At 41.1% G+C, this 23,625-nt stretch overlaps 1 protein-coding gene and 1 pseudogene across 1 annotated transcript in view; one reads left to right on the top strand and one right to left on the bottom strand.

Annotated features, from left to right (window-relative positions):
- Positions 1–23,625, bottom strand: part of pitpnm3 (PITPNM family member 3) — a 154,447-nt gene that overhangs the window by 79,459 nt on the left and 51,363 nt on the right. Inside the window, exon 3 of the mRNA XM_088012065.1 lies at positions 1,845–1,952. Coding sequence (XP_087868191.1) covers positions 1,845–1,952 — 108 coding nt within the window. The remainder of the gene's footprint in view (positions 1–1,844; positions 1,953–23,625) is intronic.
- On the top strand, positions 18,181–20,497 carry LOC148155904 (uncharacterized; annotated as a pseudogene).

Below are 23,625 nucleotides of genomic sequence, written 5' to 3' on the forward strand. Positions count from 1 at the left end.
TCATAAAGCATGTCTTGCTTGTTCTGTTTTCCACCATTCAGTCGCCAGTTTGTTACAACATAAACTGCTGAAATTTGTTATAAAAAAACTTTGTCATAATGGACTGAAGGGTAAATGTAAAGAAACAAAGAATGCTGAAATGGTCAAAAATGGAACGTAAGTAAATAAATATTGTACTGTAGCGTAGCCGCTAATTTGCAACGGAAAAATGTGTGAGAACTTCTGCTGCTAAGACCATCTGGTCTGCCAGGAAAAAACTTCTCTGTTGAAAACTTTTTGTCCAAAAATTATGAAATTATTGAATCTTTGATTCACATCAAGGAGAAACAAAAACCTGAGAGAAAACAGTTCATGTCACCAGGAGACTGCAGCTGGTGTTTGTGAGGCTCAAGTTCATCCAGTAAGAAAATACTTTACTACTACATTTATGAGTACAACATTAATGTCTGCAGATTTCTCCAAACCATCGTCCTGCAACTTAGCGATAATAATTAGCTTCAGCTCATATGACATATTTTAGCATTAGTTTGAAGTAAATTATCGTGAACAGAAAACATGTTGCCGGGAAATTAACGGACACTCTAACTGGAGATGGTGTTATGGTGCGTTCACACCGAATGCGTTTTGAGCATCAGGCGCGTCTGGTTTACAGTCAAAGTCTATGTGGAGGCACGTCGAGGGCTGTTGCGGTGGATTTCGAGGTCTGACGGGCTTGACACATCAGACCTTGGACGGGTCCAAGGTCTGTCAAAACCAAAACCAAAACCAAAAATGCTTTTGGTGTGCACACGCATCAAACTGGAAGCTTCAGATGAGTTTTTGACATGCGGAACGCGTTTGGTGTGAACGCACCATTATGTGATTTAAGGGATCTTATAGACTGTGTGAACAAAGTAGCATTTTGACATCTACCTTACTGTAGTATAAAGCATCACAAGTTAACCACAGACTGATCATGTGTACAGAGACTTACAAAACCATATTAATCTTCATTTTATGAACTCTAGCTTCAATGCCTTTTTCTTGGCTGGACATTATTTTTACACTGATATTCCACACCGTGCTAGATTAGTAACAAGGAAGGGGCCAGCTCCAATTACAAGGCCTACTGTTACTTCAGGTTCAAAACCATTAAAATGTTCAAACCTTTTAACCCAGGGTATTTTTGTTTGTTTGTTTGGTTTTTTTTTACCAATTTTATAACCCCAAAAAAGTTAACAAAAGCAGATGCCTAAACCTTACACCATCATATTTTGGCACCATTCTATTGCTGTATTGGCTGCATTTTTCTCACTTTTTTTCTTTCATGTTTTCTTTTTTTTATACAACTCTATTTGGATCATTGAACTAGAAATACACATTTTGAGCTACAATCCTGAACACATCTGAAAATTAAAGTCCTCCACCCTTGATGTTTTTTTTGTTACGTCTCCAAGACTTCTTAAAGAAAACAACACATACACATAATCTCTGACTTTGTCAGCAGAGCTATTATAGGTCTGGTTGCAGTTTCAATTCAGAAAATATTCCTTTGCACCTATTACGGCATCACAGGATGAAGTCATCATATCTTTTACTCTTTCTGGCCTCTAATGGGCAAAAATGACTTAATGTAGCTCTAAATAGAATCTGCACTCCATCTACAATCTCGCCACTATTGTCATTATTCAGCAAATAACTCTCGCTATCATTCCAGGCAATTTAAACCTTCCCTCCGGACGCGAGCAAGATAAATGCACACCTCGTTGTGTTTATGAGTCTACGTGAGTCTGATTATAGCGTGTACACGTGCGCGAGTGCGTATGCGTATGTATGTGTGGGTGTGCGTGTGTGTGTGTCCATACCGTGAGTCTGGTCCTCCATATGTCCCAGAGTTTCGATCTGCTCCACCAGGTCATTTGAGTTCCACTGACTCATGCCCAGCAGAATGGCGCTCTTCCCCTCCATAACATCTGCTGGGACACACACAAATACACAGAGTACACACTTAAAAAATGAGACAAAACTGCAGCAAAAACAAACTTCATACATATTTGCTATATTACCAAAGTAAAGAGATTTTTGTTGAAAAGAAAAGAAATAAAATATTAGATTTTTCTCCTCAAGTGTTTAAGCCTTCTGCCATAACGGGCAACGTTTGCATCCAGAAGCAGGTGCGGGTTCTCCATCTGTTGGGTGTGGTTTAGTTTAAATTTGGCCAGACCGAGGAGGAGTACTCTTTGCCCATGCCAAGTGCGCACACAGACCAATATGTAGCGAGTAAACAACAAAAACAAAAAGCCACATGACAGATGATGAAGACAGGAGAAATAACAAGGCGTGGCAGCCATGCAGTGTACTACATATGGCTTGTGACGGCAGGAAACAACTCAGACAGCTATTGTACTGCCAATGCAACACTGGCACTTGGCAGGGATGATGCTTATGCAGACTGAGGATAGCTGTACTGCAGAACATTACATATATTTTTGTCTGTCTAGTATATCAAACAAAATAACTCTGCTGGGTGAAAAAAAAAATCACACAGTAATGTTTTGAGTTGTGAATCTGTTACATTTTTGAAAAGTAAGCAAAAGCTAGAAAATAAAGGTGGGATTGATTCAATCCAATATCAGTCTCCAAGTTTTAGGTTGCAGTTAAAAGATGTTGCCTGCTTAGGTAGAATATGAGCAGTAATCAGAGTAATCTGTGTGTGGATGTGTGTGAGAATGGGCGAATGTCTAAATGTGGTGTGAAGAGCTTTGGGATCCTGTGGACTAGCTAAAGCGCTATACCAGTAGAGGCCATTTGCCATTTTACAACTTAATCTTATGAATTATGTATAAACAGACATTTTATGTATAAAAGAGGGGTTTGTTATGGAAGCAGCGTGTAAGGACAATCTGCCTTCTACGGTCTGCTACTCAGCTTTGCCCTCTTTAGAGATATTTAGGTGTTGAATGGAAGGGTACTTTAACATAATTTGGATGGTTACTATTGGGAGCTTAATGAGTGATTTATTTATTTATTTGGAACTTAGAGGAATCGAGGCACTTTAGTAGAAGTTTTGGAAAGTAATGTCAAAGTTTATATATATAAAAAAAAAGTACCAGATAAGTTCCAGAAAATGAACCTCTAAGTTTCATGAAAGCTCCTTTCTAAGGTGGACCTACTTTAACATACTGCATTCAATATGAAAAAAACACAAAATTAACAAAAATTTAGCTGAAGTGCTATTAATTGCATCATTAGTAGTTGACTAACATTAACTCAATCCATTCAGCGTAGTATGAAAATTAGCTAACATGGTAGTATTTCCTAAAATGCTTTAAAGGTACCACTAGCATGCTGACCTACACCGACATGCTCTATTCAGTATGCAAAAACACATATAGAAACTAAAATACCCTAAAAGTTCATGTAACGTGCTCCCAACTATATGTGGGCTACCACTAGCATGTTGACTAATGTTGGGAATGTGTTCACTTCAGCGTTTATGTCAAAATTAAGTAAGAAGCTAATGTTAGATAAAATGCTATCACTAGCATGTGGGCTAAAATTGCAACGTTGACTAGCATTAACTCAACTCCATTCAGTGTTTTAAGTTTAACTTAATTAAAATTACTTAATTTTTTTTTTGGGAGAAAGTAATCACAACGTCTAAAGGTAGTTTCAGGAAATTACCTGTTAAGTTTTGGGAAGCAACAAGGAAGTACCATTAAAGTTCCAGAACATAGGAAAGCTAAAGTAGGTTATACAGTCATATTTTTTTTTAAATAGAATGTTATCAAACAGTTACAATGCTTAAATAACTAAATGCACTAAATTAATAATATAATTTGGATTAATTTCTCCCAACTCAGACTGATATCAAGCCTTTCTTTTAGTTAACTATCATGATTTTCCACTGACAGCCATAAAAACACATTCAACATTAGCTTATGATGACATTGAACCAATAAATGATTTACTTATACAGGATTTACTTCGAGTAAATCATGCTAAATACCTTCTTGAAGATTATTATTTTTAATCTGACAAACACCTCATAAAACATTTTCTAATTTACTGAATATGACCTTAAATTGCTACTGGGAAATTTTGTGGCTGGATGTAGCAAGTTCTAGAAACATTCAACATGTTCCACTCAAAAAGCAGCAACTTCTTTAAAATTAGAATCTTTTAAATTCAATGCAACACCCTCCACATTTATTTTAGGCTTAGCAGCTATATAGCTGGCAATGATGCAAAGATAATCATAACAAGATAGTTCTGACACGTATTATGTAACTACTGCTCTCATAAATATAAATATGACTCAAGACATGCAAAAGGGACTGTATTCAATTATTTTTCTTATGTATTGAGAAAAAGCCCCCAACACCTTTAGGGCTCTCTATAAACCAAATGTTTACACAACAAAACCAACATGGCAAAGCTGCTCACTGACTCACTGATAAATCCTCTAACCTGTTCAAATAATAATAAAAAATAGAGGTTTGTATATATATATATATATACACTGCTCAAAAAAATAAAGGGAACACTCAAATAACACATCTTAGATCTGAATGAATGAAATATTCTCATTGAATACTTTGGTCTGTACAAAGTTGAATGTGCTGACAACAAAATCACACAAAAATCATCAATGGAAATTAAATTTATTAACCAATGGAGGCCTGGATTTGGAGCCACACACAAAATTAAAGTGAAATGTTCCCTTTATTTTTTTGAGCAGTATATTATATATATATATATATATATATATATATATATATATATATATATATATATATATATATATATATATATATACTGATATAACATATACTGATGTTGTGTGTGTATATATATATATATATATATATATATATATATATATATATACACACACACACACAACATCAGGAAAAAGGAGCACGAGAAACTGGAGAAATACCAGGGCCTCAGAGAGGAACTGGAGAAGGCCTGGAAGGTGAAGACCACAGTGGTGCCTGTGGTCATCGGGGCCCTCGGGGCAGTCACCCCCAAACTGGAGCAGTGGCTCAAACAGATCCCAGGAACAACATCAGACATCTCAGTCCAGAAATGTGCAGTTCTAGGCACAGCCAAGATACTGCGCAGAACCCTCAAGCTCCCAGGCCTCTGGTAGAGGACCCGAGCTCAGAGGATGAGAGAGAGAGACCACCCGCGGAGGGTGAGAAGGGAATTTTAATTTTTTATATATATATATATATATATATAGCTTTGTTTCTATCAGTAGTAAATATGCTCTGCCAAGCACAACCCACTGGTTAAAGAAAAGCACAGACATTTATAATATTCTATCTTGTTACGAATGCTATACATCACAGGTTAAGTAATAAAAGGGTTTTAATAAATGTGGACATGAGAAAATAACATGGACTATGAATCAGATCAAGTTTAAATGAAAAATAAGAAAAAGAATGGGAACCACATTGAATACAAATGACTCCGTTGGTCTTCAGTCAGTTCTTTTTAATCAATTTGATTTACAAACGACACCTTAAGTAATTACATTTGCTTTTGACGTGATCACGAAATAAAAGCGCTGAATTTTCTATTATGCAAATTTCCAGCTTCTTCTCTTTATTTATGATCCTCGTCTGTCTTTCTAAATGCATATAGGTTTGAATGTGTGTGACTGGGCTCTAGCATTGTGCATTCAGGTCACGCTCTTGACTTTAATACACGGCAGAACCTCATGCTCTTTGCCAGACCAAGTGGGTCACGAAGCTAACGAAAAACAAAAAACAAACAAAAAAAAAAGACTGAAAAACTGGACTCCAAAACTGAAGTGAACTGCCAACCAAACTCTTTAGAGAAGCGTACCCCATTGAAAATATATTTGATTTTCCATTTTAAAAACACACCCACTGTACAATGTGCAGATTATGATTAGCGTGTTCCAAAACACATTCTACAGTCATGGAGAATAAATGAGGCCATTCCAGAAGAGCTCTGGCTGAGAGGAAGGATGCAAATCAGTTCCAGTTTCCCCCCCATCCACACGTCCAAATGTCTCCAGGCAAGACACTTATCCCCACACTGACAATTGGCTAGCATGAGTAAACTGTGGCTTAGTAACGGTTTAGACTACAACATTAAAGAAACAGTAAAGAAGCAGACAGTTTAACAGTAAAATTAAGGAAATCAGTGAAGAGGAGTGATGTAAATTTAGTCAGGAAAAGATAAGAAATTCTTTTTCAAATCAAGATTCAACTTTCTAGAGAGATGAAAAAGAAAATCTCACATGGTTTGATCTTACTCGTTTCACCGTCCATGTACTGCAGACTCTGTTGCAGAGTAATGGGTGTCTTGTAAAAAAAAAAAAAAAAAAAAAAAAAATTATTTCTTGTTATCTCAGTGGCAGGTGAACATTTTCCTTACTGAAAAGGCATTTCTGGAGGCTCACAATGGAAGAGGACAACAGGGAGTTAGCTTCAGGTTGCCCGGTCTGGCTGCGGGGCACATCCCGGCTTCACTCTCGTCCTCTTTTCTGGACGACCATGGTCACTTAATGGCCGTGCATTTTGCAACCGCACTGCCACCTTTCAAGGTTATCACCACCATCAACGCGATAAAGACCCTGTTTTCTCCCTAGGGGGCTTCGACTCAGCGACTCCTTCTAAACACCGTTGAGCCGCAGAAACAGCAGCTCTGCTGCAACGCGTCTTATTACCTGAAGGGACCTGAAAGGCACTAAGAATCACTTGAGTTGATAAAGTTTCCTGCAATGCAAAATTTAGCTTTACATATTTAACAATGAAAGGCTACCATTAGCAGTTTGAAAAGTTTAAATATTTGTTGTAAAGTGAAGGGGAACAAAGAGGGCCTCTTACTCTGTAATGGATTTGTATTTCCTCTGCTTGTTTGATGCTGGTAATGGGATTTTAATGTTTATGCTGAATGCTTTTAGTCAAATTGGTATTAAGTGACAGCATACACGGTGCAGCAATTATAAACACTGATAAAGAAAACGATATATATCAGAAATTACTGGATGGTGAAGTTGCAGGTAAATCTCAGGACTAAATGATCCCTGCTACAATAAAGCCTTTTATAGTAAACATATGAGGTTTTTATATTTACTTGTGTTTTTTACATTTTTGAGAATTTTTTATCATTTGTAAAGGAGGGGTATTATGTAAAATCTACTTTTTCATATTTTAATCTCACATGGCAACCATTCAGGGGTGCCTAAACGCTTGCTTTTACAAATTTCCACTTATTTCCACAAAGCTCCACAAAGAGCAACCCTCCCCCAGCTTTTCCCCACCAAGCTCCACCAGACTAACGGTAGCAGCAATTAGCAAACACCTCAAGGAACCGCAAGTCTCCTGAGCTGACGCCAAGCAATGATGCGCTAAAGGTGGAGTGTGGGAAAGAGCAGGAGCTTCTTAAAGAGACAGAGGCCTGATTTCAAGGCGTCAAATTACAAAGTCAAATTTCTTTTAAGTTATGTTTGATATGCACAGCATTTTTATAACAACAGATGACAACAAAGTCACCTGTGATATAAAATGACTATGTGCCTGGAAAATAAATAACATTACCCCTTTAAAAAAAACATACAGCTGTAATTGCAATGAATGACGGTTTATTATTGACTTAACAGGGCTGCTTACAAGTAACACACCACAGTTTGCAGATGTTTTTGTCGCAAAAACATGCTTAACTACTTTTCACTTCACAGTTTGGGTTACTTTAGTAATTCACATAAAACATAAACAACATTAACTATACTTTAAGACAGTGGATACTTACACTCCTGTAGACAGTTGCACTACAGTAGTGAGACATTGTCCAGCGGGGTTGTTGAACTGTCAGAGTAAATGAAGAGAACAAACGTGCCAAAATAGATGACTGAAATCAGCAGATAGCGTGGTCCGCATGGAAGCTGTTCTCTTCTTGTCGCTGTTGGCATGGAGGACGGTTTAAGTCACAATGAGTCACGCAGGAAGACACCCGTCTACCTGCCAGACATCTTTCCCGTCTCACACGGTTCCTCCTCAGAGAGACCCTGACAGAGGCCCAGACAGCCTGTCCATCTGGATCACACCGGGGCCGCTCACAGGTCGTCTCACACTATCCGTTCTGACTTCCCTCTCCTCCTTCCCAATACGATGCTCCCGATATCGACCTGAATGTAAATTTTTGAAGCCGCACAAACTTTCGTATTCAAGTAAACACAGACAAGCACACGAAGGACCAAACAGAAGAACGTATTTGATCCAAACAAAGCGCTACAGGAAGGCCAGGACCGGAATGCAAAAGGAAGTAATGCGAGTCATGGAGTTGATTCTGAATCATCTAGGAAGAAAACGCGATGCCAGTTCATCTAAGAAGCTCAGAATTGCAGCACTAAAAGTAATATTACTCAGAAATTAGTGCGAGCTGCAATAAAAATCCACAAATAACAGGAAAGGCAAAACCGACTTCTCCATATCCTGCAGCTGGAATCGCGAGAAGTAGGGACAATATGATATAAACAACAACAGTGAAGAACAGAGTGAGATCTGCTTGCCACTGAGATCCCCAAAGGAGGACGGAGACTGAGCCGCATCGCTCAGCCTGTCACTTAGCACTGAGTTAGTGTCTCGACTTAGTAAGAAGAATAGAAGCTGTGATTGTCAAATGATGAGAAAACGGCGGCGACTGACCTCCCGTCGCTCTTGTACAATATTAGCAAATTTCTGTTTATCCCATCATCTCAGAGATTTGTAGCAGCTGACAAATTTCCACAATGCGAGCGAGACGTTTTCCGTCCGTTCAGTCGGCTGAAGTTCCCGTGACGCACCGAAACGAGGTTTCTCGGGGATTATCTTTAAAATGTCAAGCATGATGAGTCAGATAACCCGACTGTTACAAGGCGGATATTAAAACATCATGTGCGAGGCTCGCAAGCTTAGGTACATAAAAATGACTGTATATATAAATCAAATACCCATTTTAACTAAATAGATTTTTTTTTTACCTGAAAAAAAAAAAAACAAAAAAAAAAAAAACTTCAGGCATTTGTTTTAATGTCAAACGTAAGTTTATGGTGGATCTTTCTGGATGGATGGATGAATATTATCAAAAGAAGATGGAAAATCCTGATAAAACTAATATTGATTTTACAGTTAAAAAAATAAATCATAAGACATTTCCACAATATTACCCAGTCCTATGCTCAAATGTTGGGGAAATCGACACTCAATCACACGCTATACAGATGCTCTATAAGTTCTACATTGATGAAAATTATTTCCTGTTAATAATTAGACCACTTAGACAAACTCAGAGCATTACCATTCTTTTGGGAATGGTCAGTTGACCCTTAAAGACCCAGTGTTGTGTATTTTCCAGGCACATAGTGACATATTACAGCAAATCCAAGTATCTACGTTACCTTCAGTTTATATAAAAATGCTGTATGTGTGAAACATAAGTCGTGTTTCAGTAATTCTTCTAGGTCTGATGCTTTGAAATTGGCCTCTGTTCCTTTAAGAAGAAGCTCCTGCTCTTTCTGGCGTTTGCTTTGACAACAATGCTCCTCGTTATGCCGTTTACAACTTAGGAGCACTGGACTGTGAAGTAGTTCGTATGAAGAGTTCAGACAAGTTTAATTCATTAAAAAAGGATTGAAACGTGTCTGTATTGTCTGATAACTGGGATCAGTCAGAATGTATGCATGATTGAATTAAAATTATGTTTTTGTAAAGTACATGGAGACAATATTTGTGCTATTTAAATTAAGTAATTTGAATTAATTTAACCTCTGCAGGTTATATAGGTGCTGCAACATCTTTCCATGAATACATAAATTCATCTGTGTTTTTCCTGTCACACAGAAAAAATTTAGTAGATGAAAAAAAAACAAGGCTGTCATTATAACAACTATGTTGATACTTTGTATAAAATTATTGTAAAACCACATTGCTTGAAGCAACTTTGAAAAAAAAAATCAAATAATTTTAAAACAGAAGGTAGTATAAAGAATAAAGTTTAGACACAAATGGCTTTCCATACTCTTATTTTTTCATATATGTGCCCAATTTTTTCTAAGCAAATTCATAGGTAAGGCTATCTGACCTATGATTACTAATGAGATATGCCAATATCAAGATATTGGCTGCTCGTGAATTTTAATATAGGATAAACATTTTACAGAACCTCTGCAACCAAGCCACTTAGGAGCAACAAAAAAAAAATCCATGTGCATTCTATTTACTATTCTCTATAATGAAACGTATATTTACAATATATTTATTTTCAATGCAAATATGAGTTGCTAACAGCATTAGTTCATCTCTTCTGTTATCCTCCACAATCAACTTTACACGTTAACATTTATCTTCCCGTGTGTCATTTGAGGTTACAGGTGGGGGAATCCTTACACTGAGTGCAGTGAAGGAAACAAGTCACTTCAAATCTTGTTTAATTTAAAACATGAATGGCACTGGGCTGGTTATGCTGGCATAAAGACTCTGATACGCTGACCTGCTCTGCACAGAAACTCAAAGTTGAATGAAGTAAAAATGAACAACAGAGCTGGGACCTTGTTGAATTGCTGTTTTTGTCCATCGAGGCTTTATTAGTTTGTTTATTTCAAAGAATATTCTTTCAAAGAGAGCAACTGCAGCTCACAGTCGTTTCATCGGCTTGCCAGGAATTTTTACAAGTTCTTTGAGATCTCCATACCTCTGCCAGGCACCATGTTGGGGGATAAAGAAGAAAACGGAACCAGAAACGTATTCATTCTTACCTGAAACACAAATTTGAAGAATTACTCTTATAAAGAAGTCACTGAAAGGAATTTACATTTCACATGTTTTCCTCACACAAGCTTAATTTAAAGGGTTAATAATGGGGACATAGCCAAACTAAGATAGATTTGACAAACAGTCAACAGGTGAGTTGGCAGGCCAATTGAGCACAGTAATACCATGGTCAGTAAACCATTTACCAGTGGTTTTGGCACTGTGAGCAGGTGCCAGGTTGTGCTGAAAAATGAAATCTTCATCTCCATAAAGCTTTTCACCAGATGGAAGCATGAAGTGCTCCAAAATCTCCTGATAGCTGCTGTATTGACTCTGCCCTTGATAAAACACAGTGGACCAACACCAGCAGCTGACATGGCACCCAGACCATCACTGACTGTGGGTACTTGACACTGGACTTCTGGCATTTTGGCATTTCCTTCTCCCCAGTCTTCCTCCAGAGTCTGGCACTTTGATTTCCGAATGACATGCAAAATTTGCTTTCATCCGAAAAAAGTACTTTGGACCACTGAGCAACAGTCCAGTGCTGCTTTTCTACAACCCAGGTCAGGCGCTTCTGCCGCTGTTTCTGGTTCAAAAGTGACTTGACCTGGGGAATGAGGGACCTGTAGCCCATTTCCTGCACACACCTGTGCATAGTGGCTCTGGATGTTTCTACTCCAGACTCAGTCCACTGCTTCCGCATGTCCCCCAAGGTCTGGAATCGGCCCTTCTCCACAATCTTCCTCAGGGTCCGGTCACCTTTTCTCGTTGTGCAGCGTTTTCTGCCACATTTTTACCTTCCCACAGACTTCCCACTGAGGTGCCTTGATACAGCACTCTGGGAACAGCCTATTCGTTCAGAAATTTCTTTCTGTGTCTTATCCTATTGCTTGAGGATGTCAATGATGGCCTTCTGGACAGCAGTCAGGTCGGCAGTCTTACCCATGATTGCGGTTTTGAGTAATGAACCAGGCTGGGAGTTTTTAAAAGCCTCAGGAATCTTTTGCAGGTGTTTAGAGTTACTTTGTTGATGCAGATGATTAGGTTAATTGCTCGTTCAGAGAACCTTTTTATGATATGCTAATTTTTTGAGATCGGAATTTTGGGTTTTTATGAGCTGTATGCCAAAATAATCAGTATTAAAACAATAAAAGATATGAAATATTCCAGTTGGTGTGCAATAAATCTAAAATATATGACAGTTTATTTTTTATCATTACATTTTGGAAAATAATGAACTTTATCACAATATGCTAATTTTTTGAGAAGGACCTGTATTGTCCCATTTTAGTTCCCATAGACTGAATGCGCACTCAAACTCTGGTCCGCCTAAAAACCCAGGTTTCGGTTTGGTTGAAGTGAATTCTGGCGTTGTTTGAATGCATGTGAATCAGAGTCCCTTCCAAAAGCAGGAAGCAGGCTATACCGCAGGGTATTCTGGGTAAACACAACAAAAACAAATGCGAGTATAAAACGCTTTGTGGAGAAACGAGTCGTAGTCTTTAATCAATAGCAAAAAAAGAAATCCTACAACCGCTAAGATCTGATGCTTCTCCATTTTGTTTACATTTAGCAGAGGGGAAAGTTGGGTTCATGTCTTCTTCAGAGGTGAAGGGGTAAACGGGTCTTTCAAAGGTCTTGGATTGTTGTCACACTGACAGGAGTGTGAAAGCCAACCGGCCCAGCTGAAAATGTAACAAATCTTTTAATTTTGGTCTCCCATGTTGTGAAGACACCCCAAGTCTATTCTCATCCTTACCATTAAACTTAAGCCTGTCAGTCCTTCATTAATCTAAAGTCATCTGGAGAAGTTGTTAACATCTTCCAAACTGACAGAGGTATTAGTATTTCTATTTTTTGATCATTAGCATTAGCACTGGCAGAAATATAGGGAGAGATCTACTGTGCCAAGTTTAAGCAACTGTTGCATTTTTATACCTGTTGTCAGGCAGACGGAAGAATAACATAATGACAGAGAGTTGAGTCCCAGGTCATTCAAACCTACAAACTTCTGTTTCCATAACCTGTCCTTCCTTATCAGTTCAAGAACTGTGTAAAGTTCAGCTTGTGACACCGAGTCTCAGCAGTCACACAATAAAACCATTTAACGTTAGCTTTCAAACCAATCATTTCCACATCCTACCCCAACCAAACTCAACTCACTTATTTTATAAATGTGTACCAGGACATACAGACTCATTAACTGGCAGCATTTCCTTTCACATGAAGTTCAAAGCACATTTAATCTGTGCACACAGATAAAGTGTTTGCAAAAGTATTAAAACACGATTACCATTTCTATTAAGTAACTGCCACAGCCTTCCCTATGTTTGATTAATTTTTTTTGTGTCAAAATTTTTTTTATGCTCCTCAAATCCAGCCATCCTGCAATGTCCAGATGTTTGCCTGGTTCAATACGCCTGAATCAAATGGCTGATTGATTTCCTCGGTGCAGTCAAGTTCTCCAGAATCATGCTAATGGCCCCATTATTTGACTCAGTTGTGTTGAAGCACAGACACCTAAAAGTTTACGAAGAAGGTCTCTGCAGTCACTAAGTGGAAGGTTCCTGGATGTGTGATGAGTTTGTGTAAGACATAATTGGTCACTAACCTCACCTACTTTCCAACCATCGTCAAACTCTGCACACTTTCCTACAGCCACCAATCACAGCTCACACAAACTTCACCCAGACACAAGAAATACTCCATATCTCACAGCAGAGCACCCTGCTTGAAAAGTTGCCGCTCTCCAGCCTTTGAGGCCTGGATTTGAAGACACTTTGTCTAGACTTTAACTAGGCATTCTCTCTTTGGTCTAAACCATTCCATTGTTGCTGTCAGACAATTTGGTTTGAGACAATAAAACGTTTTCTTAAACATTTTTTGAAAAACTTGCATATTTATGGTAATCGATTAATCACAGTGCTAGAGGGTGATTAATCTGATTAAACTTTTTAATCAACTGACAGCACTAACTTGGACATAAAGTCTAAAGAAGAGTTCATGTTCCTTCGTTTACTGAAACGTTAGGCAGAGTGTTTACTGAAGAAGACGAGGGCCGTAGGAGCTAAACAAGTTCACTGCGGGGACAGAAGGTCAAACCTCAACTCAAGAATTTCCAGGCATGTGAGAGTAAGTGGGACACGCTCATGACAAATCATTATTGAAAGCTATTGTTTGCTGAAGCCTCTTTTGACTTTCCTTTGGGCTGTAAAGATAAAACCCTACATATAAAACACTTGTGTAAACTTGTAAGTGAAATCTAAAAGGACGTATACGGTACCTCTCTCAATTTTTGGCCTCTAGTTTGAAGTCTGTTTTGAAGCAAGAACTCTGACCTCTTACAAAACCAACCACCTTGAGATTTTGCAAATATATGCACATTTGCACGCATTTAAATGAAATAGATAAGACATGCATATAAACACAGAATGTCTCAAACTTTTATAGATGCTGCACATCAAAAGGCTTTCGTAGCTCCGTCAAGGTCACAATAAGACTCATAGTGCTGTATCATATTTATACAACCCTGCAGCTTTGTGCTCAGCATGCAGCTGAAACAGAGAGTCGTTTTATCCAGCCGCTCTGGCCCTGCAGACATTATGTTTCGGAACAAACAACTTAGCCGTCTCTCCTTCAGTAGCTCAATAGTCGGATGTTTAGTTTTCTTTTTAACCTCCAATGTCAAGGTGAGGTCCGATTCAATTTACATAATCCACATGTTCGCTTTTATGATCTAGTGGACATATTTTTTTATTCGCTCCTTGTTAATAAACAAAGCAAAGTGATTTCCGAAGTCGTGAGGCAGCAGCTCTCTAATCAACAGCAGTCTTATAGCTTCCAGGAACATTTTACCTCTAGAAGCAATTTGTTGTGGCATTTGAGTGCCGAACATCCTGTCAGTCTGAATCTGTCAGCGTTCCCTCATTATTCAAATTCATGTCATCAAATAATAAATCTGGATTAACAGAGTCGTCAGCGGCTCGCATCGATAAACGGGGCGATCGACTTGGCGTTCACTTCAGCTGCTGGAGGCACAGGCTGGGCTTGATGAAAAGTCACACTGCATTTAAAACTGGTGCAGTTTTAAATGATTAACAGTAAACAAAGTTGATGTGGCATTTATCTATTTGTATAAGTAGCCGGTTGGGGTCTTTGTATTGGATTGAATAGGGTGCCGTAAGAAAGGAGATAGAATAGATTCAGAGCATCTCATGGTAATGAAGAAATTAATTAGTCAAAGTATTAATTAACAGAAGAGCTTTAAAGTAGAAAAATGGCAAAGGTTCTAAGCTCTGCATCCATCATGCACATAATTATTGGCGAGATCTGACCAGGATGTAACGGCGCCTCTCACATAACGACCGCAGTCGGGCATGATGAATTGAATAGCGCCCATATTAGTGGTTTTATTCATTATTATTATTATTATTTTAACCTAACTGTTTAATGGAAGAGGAGAAGAAATGAGGCAGATGATTTAAACAGTACTGACAGAAAAACTCATCACCCCAGTCCTTTCACTGTAGCTCTGTTATACTCCTGTTAGCTTATAAATCAATGAATGACTTGGCACCAAACTACTTTAAAACATGTTGTTGTATCAACCTTCCAGACCTCTCAGGTCTTCTGGTTCTGGTTCTGCTCTGCATACACAGAACCAGAACCAAACATTGAGAAGCAGCATTCAGCGTCTATGTTCCATTAATCTGGAATAAACTTCCAGAAAACTGTAAACCAACTGAAACAATGAGTTCCTTTAAGTGAAGAATAAAAACACACCTATTTAAAGCTGCTTTTGATCAATAATAACTGGAGCATTGATCAATATATTTGATGTGTATTTGCTTGATGATGGCATTTGATGAATTGTAAAGTTTATTGCTCGTTTCCCAACTGGTGACTGTATGATGTTTTCAATACTGTAGCGCACTTTGAACTAACTGCCTTGTTACTGACAAGTGCTACACAAATAAGTTCGACTTGACTTCTTTATTCAGCATCCTTCACATTTATAATGCCTCCGGTAAAGATGTTCTAAAAGCATTCAAATAAATTCATCAGTCTCTTCAGAAGAAAGATTACACTGCACGGTGGTCGCAATAACTACGTGTGAAGTGGACACGTCCCCCTCACATTAGAAAACTATTCGTTTGGACAGCCCAATGTGTGTGTGTGTGTGTGTGTGTGTGTGTGTGTGTTGCACATGAGCAAAGCTTTTTCTTGGGACAGCTGTGCGCATGTCAGAGCAGTGGATCAACGGACGTGACGATGTCTAACCATCCAGCTAACAGCTGCGCTGTCTCCACACCAACACAAACACTGGCTGACATGACAACATCCGCTGATGGAGATGCAGCCCCGGCATCTGTAGTCATGACAAACAACACACATGGATGTCGACAGGTCTCAGATCTGCTTTGTTCACACCAACATTTGCATTTTGGATATTTGCAAGCCTACGTTTCAACGATTTACCAACAAAAACACTCATTAGCACATACAGAAGAAGGAACAAAAAAGACAAAAAGGATGAATTCCTGTGTTTGGATTACTATTCCTCTCAGATTCATGTCTTTACTCTAGAATTCAAGGGTATTCTGGATTATTTTTTTAAGAAATAACTAAAAATAGTTCTGAGTCTTGCATCAAACATAATGCAAGACTCAGAAGAGTCTGAGTATTGGTGATATTTGGTGTCTCCCCTGAGTAGATCAGTGGACTATTTTCCTGTTTGCAGCCTTTTTGCTAAAACTCTCAGCTAAAGTGAGCAAAGTAAAGTGAGCATGGGCGCCACCAGGAATCTTGGGCCCCCTGACCAAAAATGTGTTTGGGCCGGTCTGCGCAGCTGCTGTTACAATTTTTTTGAGTCTATTTGACCCATAAAAGCATCACAATTTTAAAGGCTTGCATCTGCCTTGCATTTTTGGTTCAATACTGATAATTAGCACAATATTTACTGCTCATGAATTTAACATCCATCAGTCCACATCCAGTATGCAAGTAGTTTGCTTAATTTTTTTTCTTTTAGTTTTAGATTACTGAAATGTTTCTCCCCATGAGCAACAGTCAAAAGTAATGTGCAAAATACACGTAAAGCAATCCAGACTTCTCAAAAATGCTATGTATTTGCATTTTATTCAAGCTGCAGTTAGGGTTGACACCTTTCAGAAATCAAAATAAGGGACGCCCACCAAAATTGTACTCCAATCAGAGTAGCATACCTTCAAGACGTTTATACTTGAGTAGATTTACTTAAGCTTTAATGAAGTAAGTGTAAAATGTATTTGGTAAAAATCTACTCAAGTACTGAGTAATTGATCGTAACACCTGATTTAATATTCAAAATGTGTCCTCAGACAACCCAAAATATAAAAGTTAAGTGAACATTCTGGTATTAAAAATAGTATTACCAAAATATTTATAAATATATAAATAAATAAATTATCATCCAAACTCAACATCCTAAGCAAATAATCAAACCGTAATAGTCGTTTAAAAGCGCAATAAGAAACTGAATCAAGAATAAAAAAGTTCTGTACCGTATCAGCCTCAGGAGATGATTGAGGGATAAAGAGACGTGAACAGGTGTGCAGTGTTCTTCTCCTGATCCGTTCTGTCTGATATCAATCATATCATACAGCAGCACACGACACCACGATGGACACATATTTTAAATAACTGCCTGTTTAGCCTGGAATCAGACATTGTTCAGCCTGGAATGTGCATCTCTCCACTCACGTCTGTATTTCTGCCAGAGTTCTTACTTCTAAATACGGTGGAGTATCGGGTCGAGGGCATTTTAAAAGACACGGGTTGATAGCAACTCACCACGGCTGCGTAGTATCCGTCTCTAGGCAACAGTGACAACAGCGTCGGACCGTAGCGTTTGGCTGACCTTAATATTTCCTGTGTTTTATTTTGGTCATTATTGTTACACTTAGTGTTGATATGTGTGTGATAGGCGTGTCCATTGGACATTTAGAACAAATCGCGTCCCGTATCGGTTCAATATGGGACGCAACATTTATCAAATACGGGATGATTCTATATTTTACGGGATGGGTGGCAAACCTACCCTGTATATTTCTGAGGGTTTTTTCTTTTAACTTTATAATGTTTGATAACAAAAATTAAAACTTCTCAATGTTTGACATTGTCTAGCAAAATGTTTTACGTCAGGCTACAATAGAATGTTCAGTTCCAATGGTATCAATGACATCATCAGTGATGTCATCACTCTATGATATCACAAGGGAATCTCTCTCTTGAATGTAGCTCACAGAGAGAGTTTTCTCAAAACTGTTCCACAGTTCTTTCGCGACAGATCACTCTTCAGAGCACGTTCGAAATTTATCGAAACAAACGGGATATCGATTCCAGATATTACACGCCTTTCAGAGAAGCAAGAATTTACCAGAATATCGACATGAAGCAACAACAGATCGCTTGTGAAAATGAAGCTTTTCCAGCTGAGCTTTCATGGGTCGACATGATGGACCTTAACATCCAAGTCAACTACGACGCTGTCGTTTTCCCTTTTGAAGATGACAGCGACAGCCCCATTGAGCCGGAAGATGAATCAGCAGATATCCAGGGACAATCAAGTCCTTCCGGCGACTTGGAGAGTCCAACATCATTGGAAGTCGAGCAGAAAACGACTCCCTCTGCTGGCTTTGAGATTACCCACTCAGTGGAAGTCGTGGAAGAAACAAGCCAACACATCAGAGATCTCACAAAGCAGGTAAAAGATCTTAACCCTTGTATGTAGAAATGGGGTCCAACCGACCCTACACACTTAAAACTTGCATCATTTGCCATAGTCCTCTATGTTTGCCTTTGTCCTTGCACACACAAGGGTTATAAAAGAACTGCAGAGTAAGATTTTTGATCTCCATGAGGAAAGAGACCGAAGGATTGCATATCAGGCTGAAGTCAAATCACAGCAGGAGGAGATTCAAAAACTGCAAAAAATGTTGGAAAAAGAACGTCACCAGCAAGTCAAACGTGACTATGGAAGAAATGTACCAGAGATTACAGGTGTATCAAAGGTTTCTTGCTTTTCCAAAGTTACAACCCACAAGAGCATTCTTCAACAGCTGGACCACTTCAAGAGGCAGGCTGAAAAATACGCCTCCCGCCAGGGGCGCAACTACATATTATTCAGGTGGATGCGAAAACATAAATTCCCCCCACACCCCCCGAGACGAAGACAAGTGAAAGGAAAAACTTGTTACATTTACATTTACACGTGCGTGAGGTGAAGGAGCATAAGGGCGCGGTGAAGTGTATGCGAAGGCATCATCGGGGCGCCATCTCCTCCAGACGGGGTTTTGACGCCCCCTCTGGTGCAGCACCCCTATGCGTTGCATGCGCTGCATACCCACTTTTTACGCTACTGCCTCTCGCAATAAAGGTCTGATAGAAGTTATGGTTGAAGAATACAGAGTGAGACTCAAATATGAGGACCAGCTCAAAAGTCACTCTGAGCAAGCTTCCAAATTCAAAACACAGGAGGAAACGGTGAAATCGCTGCAGGGTCAGGTTGCGGACCTGAAGGTGAAGTTGAAACTTGCTCTGGAAAATAACCATCATAGAGTCTCCACCCAACCAGAGGTCCTCTTGCAAACAGAAGGCTCCCTACAAACAGAGGAGACCAAACAAAGACGGATCTTGAATCAACGAGGAGTCTCCAAGCAGGAACAAACCATTTAACGCAGATAGAGGGGTGTTCAGGGCAAATATGGATGTGTGTTTTTTGATCTGGGAGTGGGAACATTAATTTTTTACTGCTAAAAACAATCTTTGAAAATACAATATGATTAATTTATAATTGACAGGGCTCTGATTTGTTTTGTTTGTTTTAGTTTTTTATATTTCTATGAACAAAAAATAATTAAATTGTGGAGGGCCCCCTGTTGGTCAGTGCCCCTAGAATTGTCATCACATTTCCCCCCTACACCATCCATCCATCCATTTTCTTCCGCTTCATCCGGGGTCGGGTCGCGGGGACAGCAACTTCAGAAGGGAGGCCCAGACTTTCCTGTCCCCGGCCACTTCTTCCAGCTCTGCCGGGGGGATCCCAAGGCGTTCCCAGGCCAGCTGAGAGACATAGTCCCTCCAGCATGTCCTGGGTCTTTCCCGGGGCCTCCTCCCGGTGGGACATGCCCGGAACACCTCACTAGGGAGGAGTCCAGGAGGCATCTTAACCAGATGCCCGAGCCACCTCAACTGGCTCCTCTCGACGTGGAGGAACATCGGCTCTACTGAGTCCCTCCCGGATGGCCGAGCTTCACCCTATCTCTAGGGTGGCTGGGAGAGCCCAGCCACGCTGCGGAGGAAACTCATTTCAGCCGCTTGTATCCGGAATCTCGTTTTTTCGGTCATGACCCAAAGCTCATGACCATAGATGAGAGTGGGAACGTATCGACCGGTAAATCGAGAGCTTCGCTGTTTGGCTCACTTCTCTCTTCACCACAATGGACTGGTACAGCACCCGCTTCACGGCAGACGCTGCGCCAATCCGCCTGTCGATCTCCCGCTCCTTTCTTCCCTCATTTGTGAACAAGATCCCCAGATACTTAAACTCCTCCACTTGGGGCAGGACAACCCCCTGAACTGGAGAAGGCACTGTACCCTTTTCCGGCTAAGACCATGATCTCAGATTTGGAGGTACTGATCTTCATATCCCAGCCGCTTCACACTCGGATGCAAACTGCTCCAGTGAGAGCTGCAGATCACGGCTTGATGAAGCCAATAGGACCACATCATCCGCAAAAATCAGAGATGCGATTCTAAGGTCACTAAAATGGATCCCCTCAACACCTCGGCTGTGCCTAGAAATTCTGTCCATGAAAGTAATGAACAGAACCGGTGGCAAAGGGCAGCCTTGGCGGAGTCCAACCCTCACTGGAAATGAGCCCGACTTACTGCAATGCAGACCAGACTCTGACACCGGTCATACAGGGACCTGACAACCCGTATCAAAAGGCCCGGTACCCCATACTCCCGGAGAACCCCCCACAGGGACATGTGACATGGTCGAACACCTTCTCCAAGTCCACAAAACACATGCAGACCGGTTGGGCGAACTCCCACGCACCCTCCAGGACCCTGCTGAGGGTGTAGAGCTGGTCCAGTGTTCCACGACCAGGACGAAAACCACACTGCTCTTCCTGAATCCGAGGTTTGACTATCCGACGGACCCTATAATAGACCTTACCAGGGAGGCTTAAGAGTGTGACCCCCCTGTAATTGGAGCACACCCTCTGGTCCCCTTTTTTGAATAGGGGGACCACCACCCCAGTCTGCCAATCCAGGGGAACTGCTCCCGATGTCCATGTCATATTTCAGAGTCGCGTCAGCCAACACAACCTCGCAACATCCAGAGCCTTAAGGAACTCCAGGCAGATCTCATCCAGCCCCAGGGCCCTGTTACCGAGGAGCTTTTTGACCACCTCGGTGACCTCGTCCCCAGAGATTGGAGAGCCCAACCTGATAACCCGCATTGGCAATGGAGGCACGGAACATGGTCCACTCAGACTCAATGTCCCCCACCTCCCTCGGAAGGTGTCCGAAGCTCTGCCGGAGATGGGAGTTAAAGCTCCACCTCACAGGGGACGCCACTAGACATTCCCAGCAGACCCTTACTACACGTTTCGGTCTCCCAGGTCTGATTGGCTTCCTCCTCCACCACCGGAGCCAACTCACCACCAGGTAGTGGTCAGAGGACAGCTCTGCATCTCTCTTCACCCGAGTGTCCAAGACATATGGCTGCAGATCCGATGAAACTCTGACAAAGTTGATCATCGAACTGCAGCCTAGGGTGTCCTGGTGCCAAGTGCACATATGGACACCCTTATGCTTGAACATGGTGTTTGTTATGGACAATCCGTGATGAGCACAGAAGTCCAACAACAGGACACCAATCGAGTTCCGATCGGGGGGCCGTTCCTCCCAACCATGCCCCTCCAGGTCTCACTGTCATTGCCCACGGAAGGTGTGGCTGGGAGACTTCTGCTGAAGTCTCCCAGCAGAACAAGGGAGTCCCCAGGAGGGGCACTCTCCAGTACCCCCTCTAAGAACTCCAAGAAGGGTGGGTAATCCGAACTGCTGTTCGGCCCGTAAGCACAAACAGTCAGAACCCGTCCCCCTACCCGTAGGCAGAGGTAGGCTACCCTCTCGTTCACCGGGGTAAACCCCAACGTACAGGAGCTGAGATGTGGGGCAACAAGTATTCCCACTCCTGCCCGGTGCCTCTCCCTATAGGCAACTCCAGAGTGGAAGTACATCCAGTCCCTCTCAAGGAGACTGGTTCCAGAACCAGAGTCATGCATCGAGGTGAGGCCGACTACTTCTAGCCAGAACCTCTCAGCCTCGCACATTATCTCCAGCTCCTTCCCCACCAGAGAGGTGACATTCCACGTCCCAAGAGCCAGCTTCTGCAGCTGAGGATCGGACCGCCAGGGTCCCCTCCCTCGGCCACCGCCCATCACACACTGCACCCAACCCCTTTGGCCCCTCCGACAGGTGGTGAGCCCATTGGCTCACCTCCAATGGTGAACCAATGGGGTCACCATCTTCAGGCGAGGAGACCCACGTCTCCTCTTTGGCCTGAGCCCAGCCGGGCTCCATGGGTAAAAGCCCAGCCACCAGGCGCTCGCCATTGTGCCCCACCTCCAGGCCTGGCTCCAGAGTGGGGCCCCGGTGGCCCGCGTCTGGGCGAGGGAAAACCAAGTCCAATGTTATTACTCATCATCGGGGTCTTTGGGCTGCGCTTTGTCTATACCACGCCCCTGAAAGTGAGTGACCTGATAATCTGAGGTCAACTCATAGACTGGTTCAGTCAGTAAACATTTCTACACACAGATTAACTTTTTCTTTACTTTGGCCTAAAATATTAGATAATTTCTAGCTGCTTTAAAATATATATATAAAGAAGACAGAAAAAACATTAAAAAGTTCACACAGGCTGTGTGTTACAGTTGACACATCATGACATGATGTTCTCACTTTCTCTGTGTAAACACACCCTGAATTCTTTCACTCTTTGTAATCATCCTCCTTTGCCACCAGATTACATCGTACATTGTGGTGTCTGGTCACAGTCTGTCATACTATGTTACCTTAGTTAAGTAAAATGTCTTCAAAGATATAATTCATATATTGTGTTAGAATGCTTACATTCTGCTATTAGTTCATCATCAGTTCACTTCAGTGAAAACACAGAGTCTGTTCTGCGGTCACAGCATGACCTATAAAACACGAGGCTCTTGACGAAAGGTGCTCCCTGGACAAGAATTGGATCTGTCTTTGAATCATGACGAAGCCATATGGTGGGACTACATGTCGAATGGAGTCGCATTCCAGAGCTGCAGGCTACTATGTATGGAGATGGAAGCAGATAAAGACCAGGGCTTGGAGGTTCAATGTAAATAAGTGATGATGAAATATAATTATGCCCAATATGGGAAGTGGTGGGTGTGCTGCTTACGCCCTTTATAAAAAGGCAGATCAAGGTCTTGTGTAGAAGAAAGTGAGCTTACTGATGTTGGAGTGCGGAACACCAGCAAGGAACGGGAAGAGCTTGAGGTGTTGGTTGACTGTAGTCGTTGCATGTCACAGAAGTTGAGGAAACACAAAGACATTGGAGGATAGGAGCGGACGATGGATGGAAAGAGGATCCTAAAGATTGCCGGTTGTGGTGATATGATGTGGTTATGGAGCAGGAGCTGTAGACAGGAAGCAGCTTGGAGGCAAGACTGCAAGAGCGCGCGAGGAAGAGCCTTTAGGAAAAACACGAAGGACTAGATGTACGGTAGAAGAAAACTTCGAGGACCAAGGCTCAGCTCCTGTTATACAGCAGCTTGATGAG

Source organism: Poecilia mexicana, unplaced genomic scaffold, assembly GCF_051168715.1.
Source record: "Poecilia mexicana isolate PSO_F unplaced genomic scaffold, ASM5116871v1 scaffold_13, whole genome shotgun sequence".
Taxonomy (NCBI): Eukaryota; Metazoa; Chordata; class Actinopteri; order Cyprinodontiformes; family Poeciliidae; genus Poecilia; species Poecilia mexicana.